Source organism: Ursus arctos, unplaced genomic scaffold, assembly GCF_023065955.2.
Source record: "Ursus arctos isolate Adak ecotype North America unplaced genomic scaffold, UrsArc2.0 scaffold_15, whole genome shotgun sequence".
Classification (NCBI taxonomy): domain Eukaryota; kingdom Metazoa; phylum Chordata; class Mammalia; order Carnivora; family Ursidae; genus Ursus; species Ursus arctos.
This window is the reverse complement of record NW_026622819.1, coordinates 29,966,037-29,993,290: the sequence shown is the minus strand read 5'-3', so window position 1 is coordinate 29,993,290 and position 27,254 is coordinate 29,966,037. Positions and strand designations below refer to the sequence as shown.

At 36.8% G+C, this 27,254-nt stretch overlaps 1 protein-coding gene across 3 annotated transcripts in view; it reads left to right on the top strand.

The window, feature by feature from the left end:
* FYB1 (FYN binding protein 1) overlaps positions 1 to 27,254 on the top strand; it is a 153,644-nt gene that overhangs the window by 98,066 nt on the left and 28,324 nt on the right. For all 3 annotated transcript variants that reach the window (XM_057312215.1, XM_026506862.4, XM_057312216.1), the window contains exons 3-9: positions 6,442 to 6,598; positions 18,330 to 18,376; positions 20,709 to 20,728; positions 21,192 to 21,226; positions 22,198 to 22,318; positions 25,689 to 25,848; positions 26,342 to 26,486. In XM_057312215.1, coding sequence (XP_057168198.1) covers positions 6,442 to 6,598; positions 18,330 to 18,376; positions 20,709 to 20,728; positions 21,192 to 21,226; positions 22,198 to 22,318; positions 25,689 to 25,848; positions 26,342 to 26,486 — 685 coding nt within the window. The remainder of the gene's footprint in view (positions 1 to 6,441; positions 6,599 to 18,329; positions 18,377 to 20,708; positions 20,729 to 21,191; positions 21,227 to 22,197; positions 22,319 to 25,688; positions 25,849 to 26,341; positions 26,487 to 27,254) is intronic.

The window sequence follows — 27,254 nt, the reverse complement described above, 5'->3', positions numbered from 1 at the left end:
CAAGCACCCCCCTTTCTGAGTAGCTCAAGTTATTATAACTAAGGAAAGAAGAATGGATGCCAGGCAAACAGAACAGCAGGGACCCACCACAGATGCCCCGTCAGGAAGCTCATGTGCCCATGTAAACATGAAAAAGTATTACCTGGGTTTTGGGGTGAGTCAGTTTTAAGTGTTTCCAGTTCATCATTCCCCAAAACATGTCTGTAATTTCTCACCTCCAGGTCTTTGATCACTTTCATACGGTAATTCCCCTGGCTTGTCAAAATCTTTTCCATGAAAAGATGGATGGATCTTTATCATCCACTGGTGGATAATAAACATTTTTCTTCTGTTTAGACAACAGCTTATTAATTTCCACTCATGGTGGCTCACTTCCTGTGAGTACAGCTTTCAAATCATTTAGGAATCTATCAAACCGTATTATTTATAAATTAAAATAGGATGTCATTTTCATCTGTCAAATTCGCTAGGATTTTTAATGCGTATTCTGTGATAACAGAGGCATTTCAAGTCAGTAAGTAATAGCTCCTTAGATTAATGGTGCGGAGATGCCTAATAAATGATCTAAGAACAATAACAACAGCAACAAAAACCATAAAACTAGATCACAGTCACACCTAACTCCAAAACAAATTATTAATCATTTCAAAGAGTTAAATGTAAAAAAAAAAAAAAAATGAGTCCAAAAAGAAGCAGAGGGGCACCTAGGTGGCTCAGATCGTTAAGCATCTGCCTTCAGCTCAGGGTGTGATCCCAGGGTCCTGGGATCGAGCCCTGCATCAGGCTCCATGCTCTGCTGGGAGTCTGCTTCTTTCTCTCCCACTCCCCCTGCTTTTTTTCCCTCTCTCACTGGCTGTCTCTCTCTGTCAAATAAATAAATAAAATCTTTAAAAAAACAAACAAAACAAAAAAAAAACAAACAAAAAAAGAAGTAGAAAAAAATGTAAGGTTAATAATTATGTGCTCTGAGGGCGCCTGGCTGGCTCAGTCAGTGGAGCGTGCAACTCTTGATCTCGGGGTTGTGGGCTCCCACACATTGGGTGTGGAAATTACTTGAAAATAAAATCTTTTAAAAATAATAATAATGGGGGAGCCTGGGTGGCTCAGTCAGTTAAGTGTCTGCTTTCAGCTCAGGTCATGATCCCAGGGTCCTGGGATCGAGCTCCTTGCTCAGTGGGGAGTCTGCTTCTCCTTCTCCCTCTGCCAACCACTCCTCCTTCATGTGCTCTCTCTCTCTTTCTGTGTGTCAAATAAATAAGTAAAATCTTTAAATAATAATAATAATAATAATAATCTGTTCTCAAGGTAGAGAAGGCATTCCCAAACTTAACTCTAGTGATAGAAACTGTATATAAAAGAATTTACTCACTGAATTAGAGAAAAAGTGGTAAGTCTTATATATCTAAGAAGTTTAACTTTTTGATGACAAAAATGAAAGGGGAAAGACATTTCTAACATAAATATAATCAGTTGGGAAATTTTATTTATCAGATTTGTGGGGAAACTAATTCTCCCTACCTAACCCCCCCCCCCCCCCGCCGCCAAACAATAGCTGCCAAAAGAGAACATAAGCAATTCCTGTGGGCATTGCCCCGGCAGGTACCCCACAAGTCAGCCCTGCGCGGTCTGAGCACATTTTAAAACTCCATACTAGTAAGAGGACTGGAATAGGAAGAAGAGAACATGAAGCCAGAGGGTAATCTTGTTGTTGCTGTTGTTTCATTTGTTTATTTAAATTCAATTAATTAACATATAATGTATTATTGGTTTCAGAGGTAACACCCAGTGCTCATTACATCCCACGCCCTCCTTAATGCCCATCACCCAGTTAGTTACCTCATCCCCCCCACCTCCCCTCCAGCAACCCTCAGTTTGTTTCCTGTGATTAAGAGTCTCCTACTGTTTGTCTACCTGAGAGAGGTAATATTTTTAATAATTACCAAAATGAAAACTTTGGAGAGAGGCAGAACTATCTAGAAGGAATTAAAAAGCTTTTTGTATATATCATTTTAAACCCTGTCACTGACCCTTTAAGATAACTTTCAGTAAAGTCCTTACTTCCTTCAAAGGTTCTGAAGGTTTTGGGTTTTATTTGTTGAGGCATGGTATGGTTTTTGTCTTGTTTTGTTTTTTGGTTTGTTTTGGGGTTTTTTGTTCTCCTTTTCGTTGTTGGAGGGTTTTTTTGGTATGAACAGCCAGAAGCAGAAGCCAAAGTTACTACATTCGGTTTGTCCATGTGAATGGCCAAAAGATGAATACCCTTAATAAAGATGTTCTATTAGCCACTATGAAAAGGCAAATACTCTTTTAAAAACAGGCAAAGGATTTAAATAGATAATGCAATTAAAATGAAACATAGTTATGAAAATGAAAAATTTGACCTCAGTGGTGCTCAGAAACATGTAAAATTAAGACAAAATGTTTTTTCAAGAGTGCATCCCCTTTTCTTCTAAAAAAAAATTGCCCCCAAATTAGGAGGACAAGAAAAACAAACTTCATATTTAGGGAAACTAGACAACATACACAATTCCAATGCATAATGTATAAAATCAGAAAGGTCAGCGCAAAGCCAGGGGCTACAGAGACATTCACTTCATTGGATAGCCAAAAGAACCTATGAATTTTTTAGGTATAAGCAGGTGCATGCTGGTGAATTTTGAACTAGTTCTCTAAGACAAACTTTGTGTATGTGCATTCTGTATGTATCCAAACATGTAATAAATTTTATAGACGTAAAAGACACATAGCATGGAATATATAAATGAGAATAAGCCAAACAATGCTCTTTATTGAACATTCCAGAGCCAGTTGTTGATTTTTGCCAATTTCTTGTACCTGTAGCCAACCTATGGTTACAATTAAGGAATAACTGTAGTTCCAACCTGAATGTCGACTGCTATTTTCATTTATATTAACAAGAGGAAAGTAAAACAACAAAGATATATGCCAGAACTTCACTCATTTGCCAATGATGTGAGTGACTCTTTTGCTGACCTGTATAATAGCTTTCAGATACTGGAAAATAGTTCCTGAATGTTTTATGCCATTCACCATGTAGTAGTTACAGAAACTACACACTTCTAAATTTAATCTGCATTATAAGCATTTTCTCCACCACCTTCTTAAATCTAACAATCAACGAAACAATAAAACTGAAATTTGTAGTTCTTGTCTATTTCCAGGAGCTAAATACTCCCATCATGCCCAACTTCAAGCTACCATAGTGAGGTCACTGAATGCAGAGTAGGGAAGAGACGCCAACAGTATACCATTACATAGTCTTTCCACAATTTATAGCACTTCTCACAATTTATATGTATTTTACCTATATGTTTTTAGTTTTTATCTATCTCCCCAAACCCATAAGAGCAGAAATGTGTGTGTTTTTTCTCTATTGTATCCTAGTGCCTAGAACAGAGCTTGACACATATAGTAAGCATTCAATAAGTATTTGTTGAATAAAAAAATAAAATGTTCAACTTACACTATGCCAGGTACTGTCCTCAGTGTTTTACATGTGTTAAGACTAAAGTCCTCACCACAATCCTATGAGGTGGCACTATTATGATCTTCATTTTCCAGATGAAACCAGAAGTGATTTTTCCAAGTCACCCAGCAGGTAAGTGGTGGAGGCAGGATTTAAACTCAGGCACTTTGGCTCCAGATCTTGGATGCTTTATCACAATCCATTCGCTCAATATATCAGAGCCCTGATGCCAGCAAAAAGAAATCTCAGAACGTCAGATGTGTGGCAGACCTTAAAAGCAACCAGGTCGCATTAGAGCATGTGGACAGAGATGGTATACTGGAACCGATTCATTATCTGACAGGTTTGGTTTCGTAGAAAATGTTTAAAGACATTTTACAGCACTGTTGGAAATTGTGGGAAGTAAAAGTTCCAAAGAAAAATCTTTGCAAACGAGAAAATAAGACAGTTATTAACTCCAGGAAAACAGTAAGTTGAATGATAAAGGAAATGTAATCAAAGTACACTGCTTGATTCAACAAAAAATAATACTTACCAAGTCATGATAATGAAAACACCGAACATGGATTTAATCCAAAAAAAAGTTACGCTTTTCCTACATTGGACAAGGAAGGGGAAGAGGGCAAAAATCTACATCTACCAAATAGAAAATCAGTAATTTTTTCAAGCAGTAGCTATATGTATATGTGTGTGTGTATATATATAAAGGTAAACGCAAAAGAAACATCTAAAATGCTGGAAGTTTTTGGTATTTGATATTGATATTTTGATAAAAACCAAATTAAAACAAAAGGCAGAATTTTTTCCATAATGTGAAAAATTCAAAACATAATAATGCCGATGTTGGCAAAAATATGTGAAAATCATTCTCATACACTAACCAATGGAACTGTCAGTTAATGTCTCTCTGGAAGACAATTTGATATTTTGTATCAAAAGTCTTAAAAGATGTTGTTTGACCCAGCATTTCCACTTAATGGAATTCATTCTAAGAAAAAACTTTAAATATTTGCAAAGACTAAGATATTTCTTATTACAGCAAAAAAGAAAGGAATTAATACAAATATCCAATATTAGAGCCTTAGTGGTTTTTTTTAAATCATGGTAGAGCTGTCCAAAGAAAAATTGTCCCATTACTTAAAATTATATTGTAATCAGATTAACCCAGAATAATACATATGATATTGAGAAAAATTAAAATACTGGTAACAAAATAGCAAATGCTTCCATTTTACTCCCCTGCTGTAAAAGTATGTTTGCACTAACATGTAATTCAGTAGCTATTGCTGGGTGATGGGATTATGGGTGATTCATATTTATTTAGTTTTGCTTATCTTTATATTATAATTTCTACTATATATGTGATTTATTTGTGAGGTTGTTTAATACACTTCAATGTTTAGCAATCATACCTAAAACAATATCTCATTAATGGTTCAAGGAAGTCATGAAAACAAGTAAGAATGTGTTACCTATGAGAGCAGACACAAAAACTACACTTCTTGGGTCTAAAATAATGAGTCCAATGAAGCATCATCTATATTTTTAAAATCATAAAGAATGTGGCATTAAAGTTGATGTAGACTTCTTCACAAAATCTGGAATATTAAAACTATGGTTTACAAAAGCTTAGAAAAAGTAAGAGAAATTCTTTTTTATTCGTTTTTATCTTTTATTATGCAATTTTCCACCCATATACTCTACACCTAGATTTAACAATTGTTGAGGTTTTTCTTAACAAGGTAAGAGAAATCCCTTTTATAGTGGTAATTAAAGAACTTATCTATCTTTAAAAAAAGAATGTTTATCAACATTACTAATCGTCATGGAAATGCAAATCAAAAGGCCAATGAGCTATCACCTCACACATGTTAGGATGTCTATTTTCAAAAAGACAAGAGATAGCAAACGCCAGGAAGATGAGAAGAGGGAACACTTGTATACACTGTTGGGGATGTAAACTGGCACAGCCACCGTGGAAAACAGTACAGACTTTCCTCAATAAATTAAAAGTAGAACTACCATAGAATCCAGCAGTCCCACCTCTGTGTATATATCTAAAAGCAACAAAATAATTATTCAAAGAGATATCTCTACTCCCATATTTATAGCAGTATTATTCACAACAGCCAAGGAATGGATACAACCTAAGTGTCCATCAACAGATGAGTGGTTAAATAAAATGTAGTAGATATATAAAATGGTATATTATTTAGCCTTAAAAAAGAATGAGATCATGTCATTTTTTACAATATGGATGAACCTGAGGTCATTATGCTAGTGAAATAAGCCAGAAAGCCAGACAAAGACAAAAAATGTGTGATTCAATGATATGTATAATCTAAAAAACAACAAAAAAGTCAAACTCAGAAACAGAGAGTAGAAAGACGGTTGTCAGGGGCTAGAGTGAAGAAAATAGGAAGAGGTTGATCAAAGGGTACAAACTTTCAGTTATAAGATGGATGAGGTCTGAGGATCTAAAGTAAAACGTGGTGACTATAGTTAACACTGTATTGTATAACAGAGCTAGAACGTGAGTGTTGAGAGACTACTAGAACTTAAGTGTTCTCACCTTCTACCCCTCAAAAAGATAAATAGATGATATGGATGGATGTGTTGATTAACTCAATGGAAGGAAAAACTTTAAATATATATATATATATATATATATATATATATATATATATATATATATAATCATCGTGTTATACAATTTAACTATTTTATAGTTTTATTTGTCAATTATACCTCAATAAATCCAAAAAAATAGAACATTAAAAATGTCATGTTCTATGGTACTTAGAATATTATACTCTTTAAAGCATTAATTTAACTTAGGATGCATTTCTTACATTTTTATATTTGAGATCCTCATTTCTGCAAATTTGGAATAGCCAGCTCTTATGTTTTGAAGATTTATCTTAATTCATGGTATTTTTTGCTCTGCTTCTTAGGTATCAGCAAAGGCCAAACGTCTTACTCAACTACTTCCCTACCACCACCTCCACCATCCCATCCAGCCAGCCAACCGCCATTGCCAGCATCTCATCCAACACAACCGCCAGTCCCAAGTCTACCTCCCAGAAACATTAAACCTCCCTTAGATCTAAAGTAAGCAAAGATTATCTTCCCATTTCTTTGTCAATCTCTTGCTGTAGATTTTCAAACTGTTCTTGGCTGAATGCTGGAGTTGCATGGTAAACTGCTGGGGCCACTAATGTGGGCAGATGGAGGGAGAAGGGATGGCTGAGCAGGCTGCTCTCATACCCCTATATCCTTAAGCAGCTATTGTTTATCTGTTTCTACAGTGGTTTTTCCCTTGGGAGTTCATTTGAAAAAAATTTTCACTGCCTTTTAAAAATTTCGAAGCATTCTTCAGGTTAACATTAGGATCATCTCTTCCACCATCACCATCACTGCCACTACCACCACTACCATTATCACAATCATCACCACCACCATCATCACCATCAGCACCATCAGCACCATCATCACCTCCACCATCATCACTACCATCACCATTATCATAATCATCACCACCATTATCATCACCACCACCATTTTCACCACCACCATATTTTACTGACTACTTATGACATGCTAGGAACTTTACATATATACGTAGAAAGTGTTTTCATCATTTCACAGATGAAGAAATGGGAATTTACAGAGGCTAAGTAACTTCTCCAAGATTACACAAGAATGTAGAGTAGAAATTTGGAGCAATGTCAGTCTGAGTTCAAAGAAAATGCGTGCTTCTAACCACTCTACTAAATAACCTCCTTAAGTAAAAAATGCAGGTTTTCTCTCAATCTTCAGATTTTTGGCTGGGTGTTAAAAAACAAGCCCACTCTTGCTTTTCTTAGATGGTGCTTTTTAGAAATGTTGATACTGTATGGGTTGCTATGGATGGGATCTCCATCCATGATTTATCAGAATAGCTGGTTAAGGAAAAAGTAGGCAGAAGATTGGAATAGAACCAATGTCGTTTTATTTTTTTTTAAGAGTCAATTTAATTTTTTTTTTGATGTAAAGTTCGATGATTCATTAGTTGCATATAACACCCAGTGCACCATGCAATACGTGCCCTCCTTACTACCCATCACCAGCCTATTCCATTCCCCCATTCCCCTCCCCTCTGAAGCCCTCGAATGTCATTTTAAAAAGGCATTGGACAATGGCAAGTGTAGATCCTTATGGCAAGTTTGACTAGGTGTTCACTTTCTTCTTCTAGAAAATTGCTTTACATGATTCTCCTTTACCACAAATAAGCAATATCCCCAAATATTTATCTACAGTTTATTTTTCCTCCACTTTAATCCCGTACCAGACTGATGTTCTTTACATTTAAAGTACTTAATATCCACAATCCATATAATACAATCTGTTAATAGCAATATCTTTACATTAAAAGTACTTCATAACCTATACACAAGAATCTATTAATACCAATATCTGATTGACAGCTTTCTTTTATTGATGATGATCAAGGTTTAGAGCAGGGGTTGAAAACACACCTGTCATAGGTAGCCACCACCGTGTTTCACTTTACTGTGCTTGTTTGAGGTATAAAGGCAGTAACTAGAAAGTGTTAGAGCAGCTGAGGAGCTATTACCTTGCTTGTGGCCTACATTGTGCATTTCTGTTAACTGTGTGCCCTTCCAGGCGTTCGATTTTGTGAATTCTAATTGAAAGCCTCTAATACCCCATGATATCTTGCTACCAAATAAGAGCTTAAGCCCTCTGCCTACTAACATGTGAGTGCTGAATAAATATTTGTTTAGTTAAAATAACTAATGAACATGTGTTCTTATATACCCTTGACTTCTATAAATTATTTTGCTTTCACAAGCATTAAATTTTGTTTATTTTCCCTAATTTTTTTCCTAGTCTGATAAATTTAACCCACTAGGTCATGATCGTAGCACTTTTGAATTTTATTATGTGACCCTATCCCAGCTACTGCCTTCAGTCTTGTGTAATTCTAGTGAGAAATTTTAATAAATACCCTGAGCATGAATCCCTGAAAATTTATAAGACATGAAGACTGATAATTGTTTGATTGAAGAAATTGTGAAGAGAAGGAATATTTGGCACTATTCCTGCTGTATGAGGAGTCCCCAAGACCACCGTATGTTTGAGGATTCATTTAAAGAATGCACAGGACCCAGCGTATAGTACTCATGGCTAAGATTTATCACAGTGACATTGTCCTTCTATGCTTAGGAGGGACACACTTCTGAGAATGCTCCTTTCTCCAGCTCTGGAAATTTATAATACCTCTTCCCAGGGAAGCCCAGTAGAGACAAGTTTTTATTGAGAGTTGGTCACATAGGCACCTTCAGCCTAACCACTACCAAAATACCACACTTCTAGAAGGAAAGCAGGTTTTCACCACAAGTTGCATTGTCTTGGCACAGCAAGGCACTCTTATCAATTAGGCAACTTTTCATATCAGTGTAGAATTTTTTAGAAACGGAGTTCCCAGATGCAAGCCAAGGGCCAATCTTGGTGTCAGATTCTTCTAAAATTAGCACCTTAGGCCTACTATGTTATTAAGGACTCCTAGTTAGAAAGTCGGATTCATCTAAGAGTTTCCGACTCCACAAAATGCATACTCTCAGAAGAAAGATGAAGAGAAACAAGAGTCTTCTTGGATGTTGTATTGCCTAGACAAACAATAATTGGGGAATCTGAAAGTCAACTATCTGACGGAGAGAATAGAGGGAATGAAATTAAGGGACACCTACATTTCTTTTTTAAGTAAAATTGTGGTGTATAGTGAAAGACTTTCAGGCTCCCATCAGAGAGCTCAAGTAAATTCCAAAATGAAGAAATAGCTGGATTAGAAACTTTGCCCCAAGTAGGGGAAGCCAGGTAAGACACGAAGAAAAAACAAGAGCAAAATAAGTCTTGATATTCAGGCTCAAAAATTTATATTTCATGTGAGAGGGAAGTTTATGGGATAATCTTTTAAACAAAATTGTGAGATATGTTTGTTCCTGTTCTTTCCTCATGCCGCCAGCCTTCAAAACACATGCATGGGTGTTTTCCACACATTCCCTCTGCCAGCCTGCAAATGCCGTTCCTCCGCTTTCTGGTCAGAGGCCACTCTCAGAGCAAGTCTAATAGATTTTTTTACATTCACTCGGGAATTTTTTTTTTCTTTTTTTGAGCCACTACTTTGTACTGTTGTAATCGTAGTTCAGGAAATATCAGTGAACAAAATAAAGATCTCTGCCCACATAAAACAGGGAGCAAGAGACCCAAAGAATAAATATAATAAACAGGTAAAGGAGATAGTATGGTAGGAAACATCAAGTAGGAGAAAAGAAAGCAGAGTTAGGTGGTGTAGTGGGAGGGTGGGGTTGGGGACAGCGTGTCGCAACCTTAAGAAAGGGGAGGGTAACTCCCTTTATAGGCAGTTATACTTGAGCAAAGACTCATGCAAGTGAAGGAGTTAGGCTTGCTGATGTCTTAAGCAAGACCATTCCGGGAAGAGACAGCAGACAGAACAAATGCCTAGAACGTTCAAGGACTAGAGTAGCGTGAGCAAAGGAAAGCATATCAGGAAAAGATTCGGCTCATGTAGGGCCTTGCCAGTCATAGCCAAGATTGTGTCTCCTCAGTGAAATGCTAACCACTGAAAAAAAATTGAGCACAACAGTGATGTTTTGACTTATGTTTTATCAAGATCATCTTAACAGCTATATGAAAAGAGAGAGTAGGCAAATATTAAAATAGGGAAACTAGTCAGGTAGATATTGCAGAAATGCCGGCATGGTATAGAGGTGGCTCTAATCAAGATGGTGGCAGTGGAGGTGGAGAGAGGTGTCCAGATTCTGAATACACTTAGAAGGTAGAGACAACAGAATTTGGATTTGGGGTATGAAGGGAAACAGGAATCAAAGATGGCTCCAGGGCTTTTGGCTTGAGCAACTATAATATTAGGATGATGTTTCCTCCAGCTGAAATGTGGAAGGGTGAAGGGGAGCAAATTTGGGTGTGGGGAAGATCAGGAAAGCATGGCTATGTTAAGCTTGAGGTATCTTTTAAACATCTAAGTGGTGATATTGAGGTGGCAATTGGGTATCAAGAGCAAAGAGTTTGGGAGAGAGTTCTGGTTTTAAAATATAAATGTCACGGTCATAGGCATGTATTCTCCACTTAGAATCATGAGACTGTTACAATCATCAAGGAAGTGCGTATAACTAGAGAGGAGAACCAAGCCCTGGGGCACTCCAACTCTACTAGGCCTGGGAGAAGAAAAATGGACAAAGGAGAGTAAAAAGGAGCAAGCAATAAAATAGGAAGAAAACAAGAGGGTGGTGTCCCGGAAGCCAAGTAAAGGCAGTATTCCCCAGGAGGAGGCAGTGATAACTGTGCCCGATGCTGCTGAAGGCCAAATAAGGGAGGACTGTGGAGGTCAGGGGGGTGAGACAGCCTCCTGGACTTGGCATGCAAGCCTGACTGAAATAGCGTTAGAGGAGGAGGAAAGGAGAAGAACTGGAAAGAGCAATTATAGACAACTCTCTCAAGGAGAAATGGGGCAGTAACAGGTGAGAAAAATGGAATTGAGGTTTTTGGTTTTTTTTTAAGATGGAAGAAATAACGGTATGTTTGTATGTCAGTGAGAAAGATCCAATGAAGAAGGAAAAATTACAATGGTGGCGAGGGGAGAATTCCTGAAACAAGGACTAGAGTGAATGGGAAGCAGTGTTCGGGGGAGGGACTGGCTTCCCAAAGGAATAAATAACTGAAAGGTTTACAGTCTCCCCGAGGGTGTAGAGTCTGGCAAGAAAGTGAATTTTTAACTGGTGTTAGGGAAGGAATTTCAGGAGATAGGGTGGCCTTTATCACCTGCCTCCCCAGAAGTCAGATGTAATGACATCATTCAGATCAGGATGCCTTAAGAATGTAAAAGATTGAGGGGCACCTGGGTAGCGCAGTCGTTAAGCGTCTACCTGGGTAGCGCAGTCGTTAAGCGTCTGCCTTCGGCTCAGGGCATGATCCTGGTGTTCTGGGATCGAGTCCCACATCGGACTCCTCTCTGGGAGCCTGCTTCTTCCTCTCCCACCCCCCTGCTGTGTTCCCTCTCTTGCTGGCTATCTCTCTGTCACATAAATAAATAAAATCTTTAAAAAAAAAAAGAATGTAAAAGATTGGAGGCAGAAGAGAATTAGAAATAATAACCATCTTTTAAAATAAAGAGGCTGAGGCCAAAGTTCTGCTTTATTTTAAATTGTATTGTTTCCCCACCTAGTGGTCAGAAGTCAGCTAGTGACATTTTCTGCTGTTACTCAGGCAGCGGAAGAGAAACTGAAACAAGTGGAAAAACTTTACCACTAATAGTGTTCAGCTCAACATCTTTTAGTGTAATACGCTTCTTGGCACCACCTTTAAAAATTAATTATAATTTTAACAGTATAACTAATTCTTCATAGGAAAACAGAACCAATGGTTGAATATTTTTGTATACAAAACAAATCCCATGTTTATTAATAGTAACGAGACAGGAAAAGTGAAGTGATAAGAAATAATAAATACTGGGAAGTGACTAAGGTTGGAAAAGGGAAAAGTTCAACGGTTCTTACCATGAGGTCATTAATAGCTTCAGATTTGGGGGGCTCTCAAATTAGAGGAAAAGTAAGAATTTACCATTATATAACCTTCTTCTTTATTAGAAATGCTTAACATTGTCTGGAATTTGAGACTTGCCCTATCAGACATGCACTCCCAAGTGGCCTTACCTAACTCCATTTGGAAAGCATTGGCTGAAACAAGTCATAGTTTTATAGGTCCTCCTGCATTCAATACAGGAAGACATGTTCCTGAGAAAAGTTCGCAGAGAAGTCGAAAGATTTTATTCTCAGCAACAGCAGGTATAGAAGCAAGTTTCGTGTGACACTTAGATTTGCCCTTTTTATTTAGAAAATAACAACAAAAAACAAAAAACCCCGACAATTAAAGTTGTGAATAGCAAAGCAGATATAAAGGTCAATAGCTTTACATCTTTAAAAGTCAGGAAATAGAGTCTAATAGCTTTCTTTTTTTATATATATATTTTTATTTTTTTTTAATTTTTTTTATTACATTATGTTAGTCACCATACAGTACATCCCTGGTTTCTGATGTAAGGTTCGATGATTCATTAGTTGCGTATAACACCCAGTGCACCATGCAATACGTGCCCTCCTTACTACCCATCACCAGCCTATCCCATTCCCCCACCCCCTCCCCTCTGAAGCCCTCAGTTTGTTTCTCATAGTCCATAGTCTCCCATGCTTCACTCTTCCTTCTGATTACACCCCTTTCTTTATCCCTTTCTTCCCCTACCGATCTTTCTAGTTCTTAAATGGCAGTCGTAACGTTGAATTGACTTTGCCTTTCCTATGTAATTCTGCACACCACCGTGTAAAAACAAAGAACCGGTGAAAGGTCCTCCTGAGCAGATACACTGTTCTAACAGCTAATAAGCTTCCTTTCCTTCTCCTTGACCTGCTCCCTCTGCTTAGGTCTGTGTGACAGGTGATTGGTTTCATTGTTTGCCTGTATCTTCAATGCAGTTTTTCTCAATGCCTGCAAGACTTTTTTTTTTTTTAATAATTGGCAAATGTTTAATCTCAGTTTATTATGACACCCACCTACTTCTCCTCCTCATCTTTTTCCCCTTCATTCTTTACAATCATTCTTACACAATTTCATATTTATTGAACATTTTCATGTTATATGGTGCATTCAGGGTTCTATAAAGTAAACTAAGATTTATATGCTACCGTGTTGGGTCCATGAATCAATGTATGCAGCGAACATTATCTACAAGTAGTAAATGGTTTGTATAAACGTTCAACTACATATGTATGACTGTGCTATGCAGATACTCTCCATTCTGCAATTATTTGTTACTCTTTCAAGTGTTTTAGGAAGTAAACTGAAAGTCCAGTGGTCTTTTTGACTAATATTCTTTTTCAAAAATGATCATAAACAGTCGCTTTAGTAACAAACGTTAATTTAGTTTCTTTGTATTGCTGGAACATAATTAATTCATCAAAAAAAAATCAAAGTCCTATACATGACTCAAATTATCCTAATAGCTTTCTAAAAATGACAGTCATAATAATAAATTAACTAACAAAATGACAGTCTCTTTCTTATAGTCTCATGGTAGGAAGAGAGCCCTGCAAGCAATTACTCTATAATTATAGTGATAGAGAATAATCACTATAATGGAACAATGTATGACACATAGAAGCAGCAACTGCGTGGGCCTAGGGCGTCGGAGATGACTTCACAGAGAAGGGAGTGTTTCGGGAGAGGCTTAAAGATTAAGAAGGGTCACAAACAGGGGATGATAAGGAGAAAGATTTTTCTAGGAAAGGAAAACAGAGTGGGCTAAGCATAGAGGAACAAGAAACAGAGTGTTCAGAGAGTGAATCAATATTAATATGTAAAAAAAAAAAAGAAGATGTAAGAGGATATATGAAAAATAAAAGTGTCTGGGGTGCCTGGGTGGCTCAGTCGTTAAGCGTCTGCCTTGGGCCCAGGGTCCTGGGATCAAGCCCCACATCAGGCTCCCTGCTCTGCTGCGAGCCTGCTTCTTCGTCTCCCACTCCCCCTGCTTGTGTTCCCTCTTTCACTGGTTGTCTCTCTCTCTCCAAATAAATAAATAAAATCTTTAAAAAAAAAGAAAAAGAAAAAGAAAACTGTAAAAGAACAGGACTGGGGGATGCCTAGGTAGCTCAGTTGTTAAGCATCCGCCTTCCGCTCAGGTCATGATCTCAGGTCCTAGCACCCGGTCTCACATTGAGCTCCTTGCTCAGTGAGGAGCTTGCTTATCCCTCTGCCTGCCACTCCCCCTGCTTGTACATTCTCTCTTCCTCCCTCTTTCTCTCTTTGACAAAAAAATAAACAAAATCTTAAAAAAAAAAAATAAAGAACAGGACTGGTCATAAGAACCTTATATACCATGAAAAAGGCTGTGGATTTTATTCTGTAGGATGTCAGTTTATTTTGACATCCAAGGTATTTACATCTTGTGCTTTTAATTAATACTCAATTCATTAAAGTTAATGATGCAAAGGCCTAATTTAAGTACTTAAGTTCACATACCTATCTTATTTATACATCTAGTAATTTTTATTTAAATAAGAATAATTATTGTCAGTGAGATCTTTGATTAATGATTGGACAATTCAGGTTAAATTCTTTCAAATGGATAGTTACATTTAAAAATTTAGTTTTAGTACTGTATGGTGACTAACATAATGTAATAAAAAAACATTTTAAAAAATTTAGTTTTAATTACCCCTTCTGTTTTGTATTGCATGTACAAATCTATATATTGAATTTTTTAAGCATTTCAAAAACCTGACTGAACAAATTTAATAACTGCACTAAGCAAAATCTTCCCCAAAACTGAAATGACTCTTATAAATCTATCAAAGCATGTCCAGTTCTCATAAATATTCCAATTGTATTTGCAATGAGATTTTTCTTATACCTTTTAAGAAGCATATTTATTTTGAAAAATTTTATAAAAGACAGAGATAATAGTATAATATGCCTCCATGTCCCCTGCACCAACTTCGACAATTATAAATTCATCACCAATCTTGTTTCATCAATACCCCCACCCACTTCCTTCTTTCATATTATTTTGAAACTAATGCCAAATACCATATAATTCTATTAATGAATATTTTAGAAGGTATCCCTAAAAATTAGACTCTATATATTCATATAAAAATCAAGTCCATGTTCAAATTTCTAATTATCTCTTTTTTTAGTTTGTTGGAATAAGTATCCATATAAAGTCTGTACATTTTCATTGGCTTATACATTTGCAATTCTCTTTCAAGCTATAAGCCTACCCTCTATCACTTTATTGATCGATTGATTGCAATTTATTTGTTGAAGAAATCAAGCTGTTTGTAGGCATTATAGTTAACCACAGCTTAGATTTTGCTGAGTGCTTCCCTATAGTATAGCTTATGTGTTCCTCTCTCCTCTGTATTTCCTGTAAATTGGTAGTTGGAGGTAGAGGTGACTTAACCAAATTAGTTCTAGTTTCTTTGGTAAGACTACTTCCTAGGTAATGGTGTATTCTTTTATCAGAAGCCTGTAATGTCGGGTTGACTCTCCTTTTTTATGTGAGCAGCCTTTGACACTCAACATTGACACAATCGAAGAATCCATACTTTTCAACTAAATTAAAAAGTCTAACAAATATTAAATTAGTTTGACATAACTAGCTGAATATTTGCTAATGTAACACATCTCTTAAATATTACAAATCCTTAAAAAATTGAACATAGGTATACTCTCCCAATGATTATAAAACTTATTTCACAAATTTTTGTATCACAGGTTTGACTTACTTCATCATTTCTGTATTTAACTCTGAATCTCTCAAGGACTAAAAAGATTCACTAAGGGAAATAAGTGTCTTTTTATGACCAAGCTAGTCAGTTGATTAATTGGGCCTTTACATTTACCTAAATTAAGAGCTAAAGCATATATAAGTTAAATTTTAACATTTCAAATTTGTTCAGAAGTAAGTTTATTGGATCAACAATTGATGACCACATATGTTTACCATCCCAGGTGGAGACTGAAACACGTATGTCTATGGCAATTCTTCCTGAGCCACAAGTGTACAGACTGAGTTTGTTTTATGGTCTAAGGGATAACAAGGCCCTTCCAGTCTACATTCTTCAAATGGGGTTAGTTTTGCAACCAGCATCTCTTGGGTTTAAGTAACACTCTTTCCTAATTATTTAAGTGGCTTGAGTAGTGAACATGAGAGTGATATAATTTGCATTAGAGAGATCATTTTGGCAGCAATATGGAGAAGGGACTGTAAGGGTGGAGATGATGGAGAGCAATCCTCCTCACTAGAAGATGGGGGCAGATGGCTACTGCAAGAGTCCGTGCTAATGATGATATAACTCTGTCCTTGTGTCTAGCAGGAAAGAGTAGAGAGATGGAGGGAGGAAATGAATTATAGGAGACATTAAATATATGGAACCGACAGAACATGATTAACTTGATGTGGAACTGAAGAATAGTGTGAAGTAAGGATGCATGTGAGGAAAGGTAGATACGTGGAACTGTGGTGCCATTCACTAAGATAAGAAACCTAGTAGGAAAAACAGGATTATGCTGGGATAAAAGAAGGCAGCCTTAGTTTCTGCAATGTTAATATAGAATTGGCTGTGGAACATTCAAGTAAAGATCTGTATATACAAGTCTGAAACTCAGAAGAGAGTCCTGTACTGGGGATGTCAATGGAAGTCACCAACACTAAGGGAACAAATGAAGCTGTGGGCATATATGAGACTCATTCAGGGACCGATGTAGAGTGGAAAAAGGAAGGAAGCCAAGACCGGAACACAAAGGAACATCATCACTTCAAGGGGAAGTCAAAGGGAAATAAGACCACCAAGCAAATTGCAGGATGGTGGTCAGAAAGACAAGAAATGAGCCAGGAGAGATTTCTTATGGAAACAAGGAGACTCTAGGAAGGCAAAATGGCCAATACTGTTAAGGGCCACAAAATAATCATGTAACATGCAGGCTGAGAGGATTTGGTAAGTAAGTCTTTTAAGAGTGGTTTCAGCAAAGGGTCGGCAATAGAAGCCAGAGTGTAGTCATGAAGAATTGAGTGAGAGGAAAAGAAGTCAAATCTGTAAGCACAGACAGCCTTCTCCACTTTGGCTGGGAAAAGGAGGACTATCTGTGGTAAAGTGGAGGATTTAGAAAGGTAAAGAAAGAGTTTGGCTTTTATGAATGAGAGTAACTTGAGCTGAGGGAGAAAACAAAATGAGATATTTAGGAATGGGGAGTGAAAGAAGAGGAATAATAATAATATAAATAATATGATGACACACAGAAGAAAGAAGAAAAAAGGGGTAAAACACTGATAATTTAGATAGAATTCAGAACACAGGTGGAAGGAACTTAGAAGGCAAGAATAAGTTTGGGTTAAAGGAATATATTTTCTTAAGAGAGTTCACATCCAATAACTGCTATTTTATCAGTGAAATAAGAAACAAGATCATATGATTATAGGGGAGAGGAGAGGAACAGTAGATTTGAGGAAAGTAGTGAAGGTTTTGAATAGCCATTGAGAAGGGTGATGAGAGAGAAGGTTCACTAGGAAAAGGTATATGAGATTATAGAATAGTGTTGAAGTTAAAGTTGAGATTCGATGCCATTTGTAATATCCAGAATCAGTGAAATAGCAATTTTCTCCAGCTATGCTAGTCAACCTGGGGATAAAAATAGAAAATATAGATGGTTGCATAAATCATTAGGGATTTGTGGGGCCCAGGTATTGATAACTGTTGGAGTGAAGTTGGAGTGAAGTGGTTTGGAATGAAGCACCTTGGAGTCCAAGCCACAAATGATGGAAGTAAAGCCAGGTGGAGAACATCTGGAAAGAAGGAGTCAAGGTTTAGAACTACTTCTCTTTGGTATCTATATGATCTATATGATAAAACCAATCAAATGCCTTCAGAATCCCAGAATTGAAGTACTGATATGCTGCCATTTTAACAGAAAACATATTACTGCCCTGAAGCAATGGATTAATTTTATGTGTCCACTATGAATACAGAGAACTGTCCCCAAGCTCCCTGATTCTCCATGTTTTTGCCCTAGTAGCAGCAAAAAAAAAAAAGTGGCTAAAGCCCATTCCAATAACTTCTGAAGTTTTAAATCTGAGCAAAAATTAAAGAAAAAAGAATAATTTAAAAGTGATCCTTTTATTCTTTTTCATTTTTCATTGTAAGGTGAGCATCTATTTGCTCCATTTTAACCTTCTCTTCTTTCTTGCTTTCAGAAACCCTGTAAATGAAGAAAATCAAGATGGTGTGATGCACTCTGATGGTATGGGGCAAAAAGATGTTTTATTTATTTATTTGTTACCTCAGATACAGAAATTTGAGTTAATCATTCTGATAGGGTCACTATTGGGCCATTGTCATCATTGGTCCATTCAAGACCCCTCTCTTGTTTTACTTATGTATGTATTCCCTTGTATCTCCATGACCCACTCCCTTCTCTCTGTTTTCAACCAGAGACAAATATTCTAATATATTTAAAATGTGTGTGTCTGTTTGTCCGTATTCTTTGCATATTCTTCTATGTGTGTATATATTTTAATTTACATAAGCAGCATGTTATAGCTCACTCCACTCTTTTTTTTTTTTTTACACTCAGCATAACATGTTTTAGGGGGCCCACTCATGTTGCTATATGTATACTTAATTTGTTAACTACTGCACAGTACCCCATGGTATGTACCCTATGCTTTCACATTTTACTTCCAATTCACTGGAATAATTATTATTCAGTGTATGTTCTTATCCATACTCCCACATGGACCTCTGAGAGACTTTCTTTAAAATATATATCCAGTAGTGGAATGGCTGTTCTTAAGTTGTGGAATATTCATTTTGACTGATTAGGACTAGAAAAGCTGCATATCTGTGTGTACTCCCATAAGCATGAAGATTCAAGATGCTTACTTTTCACCAATGCCTGGTATTATTCAGCTTTCCAATTTTGAGTCTTATATGTACAAAATGATATCTCACTTCATTTTCATATTTCTGCTTCTTTTGGGTCTGAGTTCTTAGTTTGTGTATTAGCCTTTGTGGTTTCCTCTCCTATAACTTGCCAGTTCATATCCTTTGAACACTTTTTTTCTTGGAGTTGATATATTTTTCTGGTTGACGATATATTTTTCTGGTTGACTTGGAGAAGTTCCTCTGTATTTCAGATATTAATCCCATGTCAGTTGCAGACACTGCAACTATCTTCTCTCATCCTGTCCGTTGTCTATTAACCTAACCTGCCCTTCACTGAACATAAATGAATTTTGATATAATCAGTTAATTAATTATTACATTGTAACTAGTGTTTTAAAGTTTTAGTGAAGAAATCCTATCTCTAAAAAATAAAAATATTATCTTCTATTTTCTTCTGTAAACTTCATCCCTTATATCTGAGTCTTTGGTGTCTTTGCAGTCCACCCTCGAGGAGTTAGTAGAAACCCAGATTTACTGCCTCATTTATGGAACCAGTTTTCCCATTACCACACTTTGAAATCCATCATTTTCTCAATATTATATAATGCCATCTTTACACTACATCAACTCTATAGGTGTGTGTCTATGTATGTGTATGTATGCATTTGTGTGTGTAATAACTGTGTATATAAGAGTGTATGTAAATTTATGCATCTTTCTCAGAGCTCTCTGCTCTATTCCTCTGGTCCTTGTGTTTCTATACCAACACCACACTGTTTTTATTATTATTACTCTAGATTATGTCTTAATTTCTAATAATTAGTTGATATCACTAAACACTTGAATAGCAAAGCGTCTTTTTTTTTAGAGAGAGAGAAAGAGAGTGAGCTTGGGGGAGGGACAGAGGGAGAAAGAGAAAGAGAATCTTAAGCAGGCTCCACACCCAGCTTGGAGCCCAATGCAGGACTCAGTCTCACGACCCTGAGATCATGACCTGAACCGAAACCAAGAGTAGGCCGCTTAACTGACTGAGCCACCCAGGCACCCCAGTAAAGTATCTTTTTAAAAAAAAACCTAATTAACATGATGTGCTTGATACATAAATCTAAATCCTTGGGAACAAATAAGTCAAAAAGTGCAGGGGCGCCTGGATGGCTCAGTCGTTAAGCATCTGCCTTCAGCTCAGGGCGTGATCCCGGTATTCTGGAATGGAGCCCCATGTCAGGCTCTTCTGCTGGGAGCCTGCTTCTTCCTCTTCCACTCCCCCTGCTTGTGTTCCCTCTCTCGCTGGTTGGCTCTCTCTCTGTGTCAAATAAATAAATAAAAATCTTTAAAAAAAAAAAGTGCAAACTAGTTGTGATTTTCTGACAATAGCTTTGTTCCACACAAGCCCATAAAACCAAATATGCATGCCTTTTATAAAGAGGATAAAAAGTCTTCATTATGTTTTGGACTTTGAATTAGTTTATGAAAGCCAGGGAGATGATTTTACTGTTAAATTACAAGTATTGAAAAGGCCATAGTAAAGATCTAAGCCTCATATTCTATTTTGTACTTATATATCTCTGATAAAGCATAAGTTCTGTTAGATTATGAACTATGTTGAATATATTATATCTAATAATTCTGTACTAATGTGCTTTTTAATTAAACTATATTAAATTTTATTCTTTTTTAAAAACCTTTAGGTCCTGGAAATCTCGAAGAGGTCAGTTTTTTTCCCCCTTCTGATATAATACAGCTTAACTAAAATACTTAACAATTACTGTGATTGATGTTCTATTGACATAAACCAGCAAATGGAAATTGTTATGAGTAATAATGATATTTTTCCATTTATAATATTACTTCATCTAAAATGTTTGAGACATTAAACACCAATCATTACTCTGACTCACAGGAATTTTGTACTGCTGCATATAAACTTTGTACTGCTGCATATAAACATTAAGTCTGGCTAGACATCTGAATTATATAGCAGAATATAAAATAAGATCTTTTTGTTCTTATTTTTCCAGTCTATCTCTTGAAAGAAAAAAATATTTTAAAGAAGACAAATCTACACACACTTAAATTTATGCTTGTTTTACTAAGTATTTGATCAATGAAATATGTGTATGTTCCCTTTTTGAGTAATTAAAATTAATCATTACTAATGTTTTCCTTGACAGGAACAAGACAGTGAAGGAGAAACATATGAAGACATGTATGAGTTACATTTTTTTAACCATGATTTCATCCCTCTAAAATGAAGATTATGATTTCTATGAGGGAGAATGGGTGGATAGTCAACACTGAGGGGAAAAAGCTTTATTGTTCAAATAACCGACATGTAATGATAACCTTTATTTTGATACAAAGGACTAAAGATTCTTTATTTGTCTAAGAATTTTATGGAGGATTCTTAAAAATGATCTTCTGTGAGAGGCCAGAGACCCGCAGCAGCTACTGGTTAGACCACAGGCGGGAATCACTGAGCAAGGAATGTGGACTTCTTGCTCTCAGTGTGTCCTTGGGCAAATGAATTAATCTCTATGCGACAAGCTCCCCACCTAGACAGTGCTTCGCCTCACAAGGGTGCTATCAGAAATAATTTACCACAGAACCAGATGGCAAAGTTTCAACCTGCTAAAGCAGAAAGATGTTAAAAATAGCTCCAAAACGGGTTTCTGGATAGGCCAGGACTAAGAAATTTCTTGGAGAGTGAGTGAAAGTAGAAATAATTATATTATCTTATTTTATCTTTTTTTGATTCAAATATCTTTATTTTCTCTACCTGGTTCTTATACAACCAATTCTGACTACAGTTCTGAACTAAGGTTTGCATGTATGTACATGTGCATGCCCTGTACCTGTGAGTGCTGCAGGGGGGGGGGGAGAGTAATTGTATTCTTGCCGATATCAGCAAGAACAGGGCCTTTATAAGCAGTGTCTCCCACTGGCTAGCACAGGTTGTGAGGGGAAGCAGAGCCTTTGGAAGGTAGCCTCATTTGTATGCCTCCTACTCAATTTAAGAACAATCTCACACACCCAGGAGTTTTGACAACCCTTGGCTTTATACCTTCATCTCTACTGTCAGATACTGTCTTCTGTTGTGGTTAGAAACCTCTGGATATGTGAGCTGTAACACATCAACACTTGGAAATGCCAAATCAATCTAACATTTTGTATCCACAGAGAAGCATCCAAAGAAAAAGAGAAAAAAAAGGAAAAAGAGGAAAAGAAGAGATTAGAGTTGGAGAAAAAGGAACAGAAAGAGCGAGAAAAGAAAGAACAAGAAATAAAGAAGAAATTTAAAGTAAGAGCTTGCTTGCTGATGGGTAAAAAAAGAGTGATCTCCTTTTATAACTTCCACACAAAGGGGGCACCATTCTTGAAAACTTACAAGGTGGGAGAATTACTTAATTGTTGTTTCCTTAAAAGTAACTACCTTCATAACAATAATTAGTTTGTCCAATATGCTCCCTTATCCCTGCACTAAAAATGTAATGTGATAAAGTCCAAATAAAATATGGTGGCTTAGAATTAGTGGGCATCTAGGGAATTTTATGGTGATTGAGTGAATGAATGCTCAGGTGCAGAAACCCATCTTGGCTCTCATCATTTCACATTTGATCTTAACCAACTTATACTATGAGCTCGGAGCCACACACAGATATCCCTGTGGCATGTATCACAGTGATGCGAGGGACACAAATGTCTCTGGATGAACCAGACCTGTCTCAGAATAAGAACTATTACTCCAACTGCTAGTGTCCAGACCTGACTTATATTTTTGCCTGTATTTTTAGCTTACATACATGTTGACTTCTGACACCCACTCTTTCTCATCCTTCTTTTTCCACCTGGATTTCTGACCTCTTTCTTTTCTGATCTTTGATTTCTAATTGTATGACTCCTATTACTACCACCAATGCTCCACTGGCAGGCTATCCTCTCTTGGCTACACCATCTTTGACGACATGGCCCATCTGGCACGGGTCTGATGTGTTAGCTATATTTAAGGTGATTACATGAATTACAGAACTAGTCTTCACTGTAAGAAGGATTCATCAAGATTCCTTTAAACATTTAATTCCTCTAGAATATTTAATATACGGTTTGAGTTATAAAAATTTGATTTCTATATAACTCCCCAGTATAGTTATTGCATTAAAACAAAGTTTCAATCGCATGGTGCAGGAAAAAAACATAAAGTTTAGAGTCAATTGGACAGATGTGGATTTAAATTCCAGCTGCCCGTGTGAATTATGTGATTGTGGGCATATTATTAAACTTCTCTAAACCTCAGATTCTTATTTCTTTCTTTTTTCTTTTTTGGTTTTTATTCTTTAAAGTGAAACTAAATGATACCTCTCCTGAGAATCTGGTGTGGAATTAATTAAAATACTGTTCATAAGACACTGTATCTGTTAAGGTTCTCATTAAATTTTGAAAAAGCTTACTATCTATAAAATTAAGATTAAAGTATGACTATTAAGACATTTTGCTCATACAGATGTATGGGTACCAATGTTCATATTTTTCAAGTGACAAATATGAAAAATTAATTTCTTAAATAAAAGTCTTCATAACATACTTGGCACTTTATAACTTCAAAGGAATTAGGTGAAGTTTTTTCTTGTGTTTCTTTTGGAGAAATCAATTTTGCACTGTTTCACTCATTCATTCAAATAATATTTTTTAGTAAGAAAAAAATTGGATATGGAAATCTTACCATTAAATATGAACTCAAAATTTGTAAAGACTAGGGCTTCACAAGCTATATTCCTTCCACAAAAATGTTAAGAGATGTTAAAATTTTAAAAATTAAATAAATGTGAGAACTTACAATGGCACCATATTTCATTAAATCTATGACATAAAATATTTCACACTTTCAAATTCTGAAATTCAGATGCATCTTAACATCATGGGCATATCATAATTTAAATTAAGCTGTTTCTCTCCTAGTGGTACATAAGCGATGATATGTCACAATTCATAACATCATGAGTTCCATAAAATGAGGCAGAACTTCGAAAATCACAATGCATATTTGCATATCAAAAGATCCAAGAAATTTTGTTGAAAAAGATACAAATTTAGGACTAGGAAATTAGGAGTTCAGGATTCATGTTCTCAACTAGATTACAGTAGTTCGTCTGATTCACAGGTGATACATTCCCAGCCCCACAGTGGGTGCCTGAAAACATGGATAGTACTGAACGCTACATTTACTGTTTTTTCCTTTACATATATACCTATGATAAAGTTTAATTTATAAATTAGGCACAGTAAGAGACTAACAGTAACTAATAATAAAACAGTTGTAACACTATATTGTAGTCTGTCACTCTCAAAATATCTTATTGTACTGCACTCACCCGTCTTATGACGATGTGAGATGATAAAATTCCTATATGATGAGATGAAATAAGGTGAATGACTTAGCCATTGTGACATAGCATTAGGCTACTACTGATCTGACAATAGGTCAGGAGAATCATCTGTTTCTAGACCACAGTTGAGCACGGGGAGCTAAAACCCTGAAAACATAACCATAGATGAGGGGGGAGATCTATATTCTCCTGCTGTGAGGAAACCACTGTACTATCCAGGATATTTATTTTCAAAACTTCACATAACATTTGTTTGCTACTTTTTTTTATTTACAAAGCTATTTCTTTCTTTCTTCCTTCCTTTCTTTCTTTCTTTCTTTCTTTTTTAAGATTTTATTTATTTATTGGACAGAGAGAGACACAGCAAGAGAGGGAACACCAGCAGGGGGAGTGGGAGAGGGAGAAGTAGGCTTCCTGCTGAGCAGGGAGCCGGATGCGGGGCTCGATCCCAGGACCCTGGGATCATGACCTGAGCCAAAGGCAGACGCTTAACGACTAAGCCACCCAGGTGCCCCTACAAAGCTATTTCTAAAATGTTATCTTGTTTATAGCAGGTAATGTCTACTCTAAGCTTACAGATAGACAACCGCACAAAGTTGGGGGGGAAAGAAAGAAAGAAAGAAAGAAAGAAAGAAAGAAAGAAAGAAAGAAAGAAGGAAGGAAGGAAGGAAGGAAGGAAGGAAGGAAGGAAGGAAGGAAGGAAGGAAGGAAAGAAAGAAAGAAAGAAAGAAAGAAAGAAAGAAAGAAAGAAAGGAAGGAAGAAAGAAAGAAAGAAAATGCTTTTCTCACAAGGAAAAACCCACCACCACCAACTTCCCTCCCCTTTGCTGTTTGAAGCCTAAAGAGAACCATCAGAATAACTACACCATGCGAAGATGGAAAAAAAAAATCTCCATCTACCAAGCAGACCAGCAGCATATCCCGTAAAAACCACGGCACCCAGCACGTATTGTCATACAGAAGTGGTATTCAGTTATTAGTGGCTTCCTCTGCAAGCCCTTCACAGGCTTCTAAGGTCAAAACACATCACTGCTACTCTCTCTGGGACCCCAAGCACATGCTTACGTGTTCCTTGTGGGTCCTGCCTCACCTCCGTGATTTTCCCCTCACCCCTCTTAGAAGAACATTCATCGGGCATGACATTCATTCCCATTTTCTACTTCAAACCCATAAATGTTGTAAATAGGCTGGTGGGCAAGTCGTGGATGTATCGTCTTTCAAAACCCCGTTCCTAAAAGATTTTCTGAATAGTAAGAAAGCCTGTTGTGATTGTTCCCCTCTTTGCAGCTAACAGGCCCTATTCAAGTCATCCATCAGGCAAAAGCTTGCTGCGATGTCAAAGGAGGAAAGAACGAACTGAGCTTCAAGCAAGGAGAGCAAATTGAAATAATCCGCATCACAGACAACCCAGAAGGAAAATGGCTGGGCAGAACAGCAAGGGGGTCCTGTGAGTGCAAATTTTCCTAGGACTTCAAAGTGTTGGTTTAAGACAATATTAAATATGCAAATTCTTTTAAGTGAGGAGTGTTTTACCGGGAGGACAAAAATAGGAAAATTTAAAATGACAAGACTAGCTCCATCTTCACCTCATCAGCGTTATTCTTTTAGTGGGGAACAATGTAAATATTTATATAATTCCAGGGAGGAACAAAGAGTGTTAGATTCCTCACTGATGTTAAACGGGGGGTGGGGGGGGGATGATTCATGTGAATCACTTTGGAATCTTTAAAATAGACTGTAGGCTTACCGCAAACCACGACAGCCTAAGTCTTCGACAAAGTTCAGTCAAACGTGTCTACGTCGGAAGTCTATAAATCAGAAGTTCACACAAAGAGATGAAGGGAAATTTTAAAGAGCACATTGCAATTGATATTTTATTTACAACTTTGAGATATTGAAACTACGGTTACCTGACCATAAATCATCCCTCCGTTTGGTAGATGGCTATATTAGAACAACTGCCGTCGAGATCGACTATGACTCTCTGAAACGGAAGAAGACGTCTCTCGGTGCCCTTCCACCGAGAGCCATTGAAGATGACCAGGAGGTGTACGATGACGTTGCAGAGCAGGACAGTATCAGCAGGTATGTGCAAATACAAATTGTAGAACGGATCACACTGTCGTCTTGTCAGAGATTATATACTTTAAGATCCTAGAATTTGCCTTTCCGTGTTTCCGACTGCCCACTCTCGCTAAATTACCATCTACAATTACAGATACTTCAGTGTGGGTGAAAGGTCACTTGAAACTCCATCGTCTTTTATTTTACTCTTCAGTTGTATATATCAAATACTACTTAAAAAGTTATAGGCCATTTGCCAGGTCTTGCAAAATGCATTGTCATTCCAAAACGTTGTTTTATAATATTCATTCTGATTTGATCTTAGGGTTATGCCTAAAGTAAATAAGATTTTGCAAAATAGGAACGCGAGATATAAAATTCAGCTCTAAAAATATAAAAATTTTTACTCTAAAATCTCTGAGTCGAAATATATTTGTCGTTCTTATTTGAAAAGATAACAGGAAGAAGATTGCTTTTTAATACAACTCTACTTTGCTTTTAAGAGTAAAAAGTAAGGGGTGCCTGGGTGGCACAGCGGTTAAGCGTCTGCCTTCGGTTTAGGGTGTGATCCCACCGTTATGGGATCGAGCCCCACATCAGGCTCCTCCGCTATGAGCCTGCTTCTTCCTCTCCCACTCCCCCTGCTTGTGTTCCTCTCTCGCTAGCTGTCTCTATCTCTGTCAAATAAATAAATAAATAAAATCTTTAAAAAAAAAAAGAGTAAAAAGTAAAATCTCAATTCTCTATGATCCCTGGGAATCAATGAAGGGTCCAATTTTCTTTCCATGG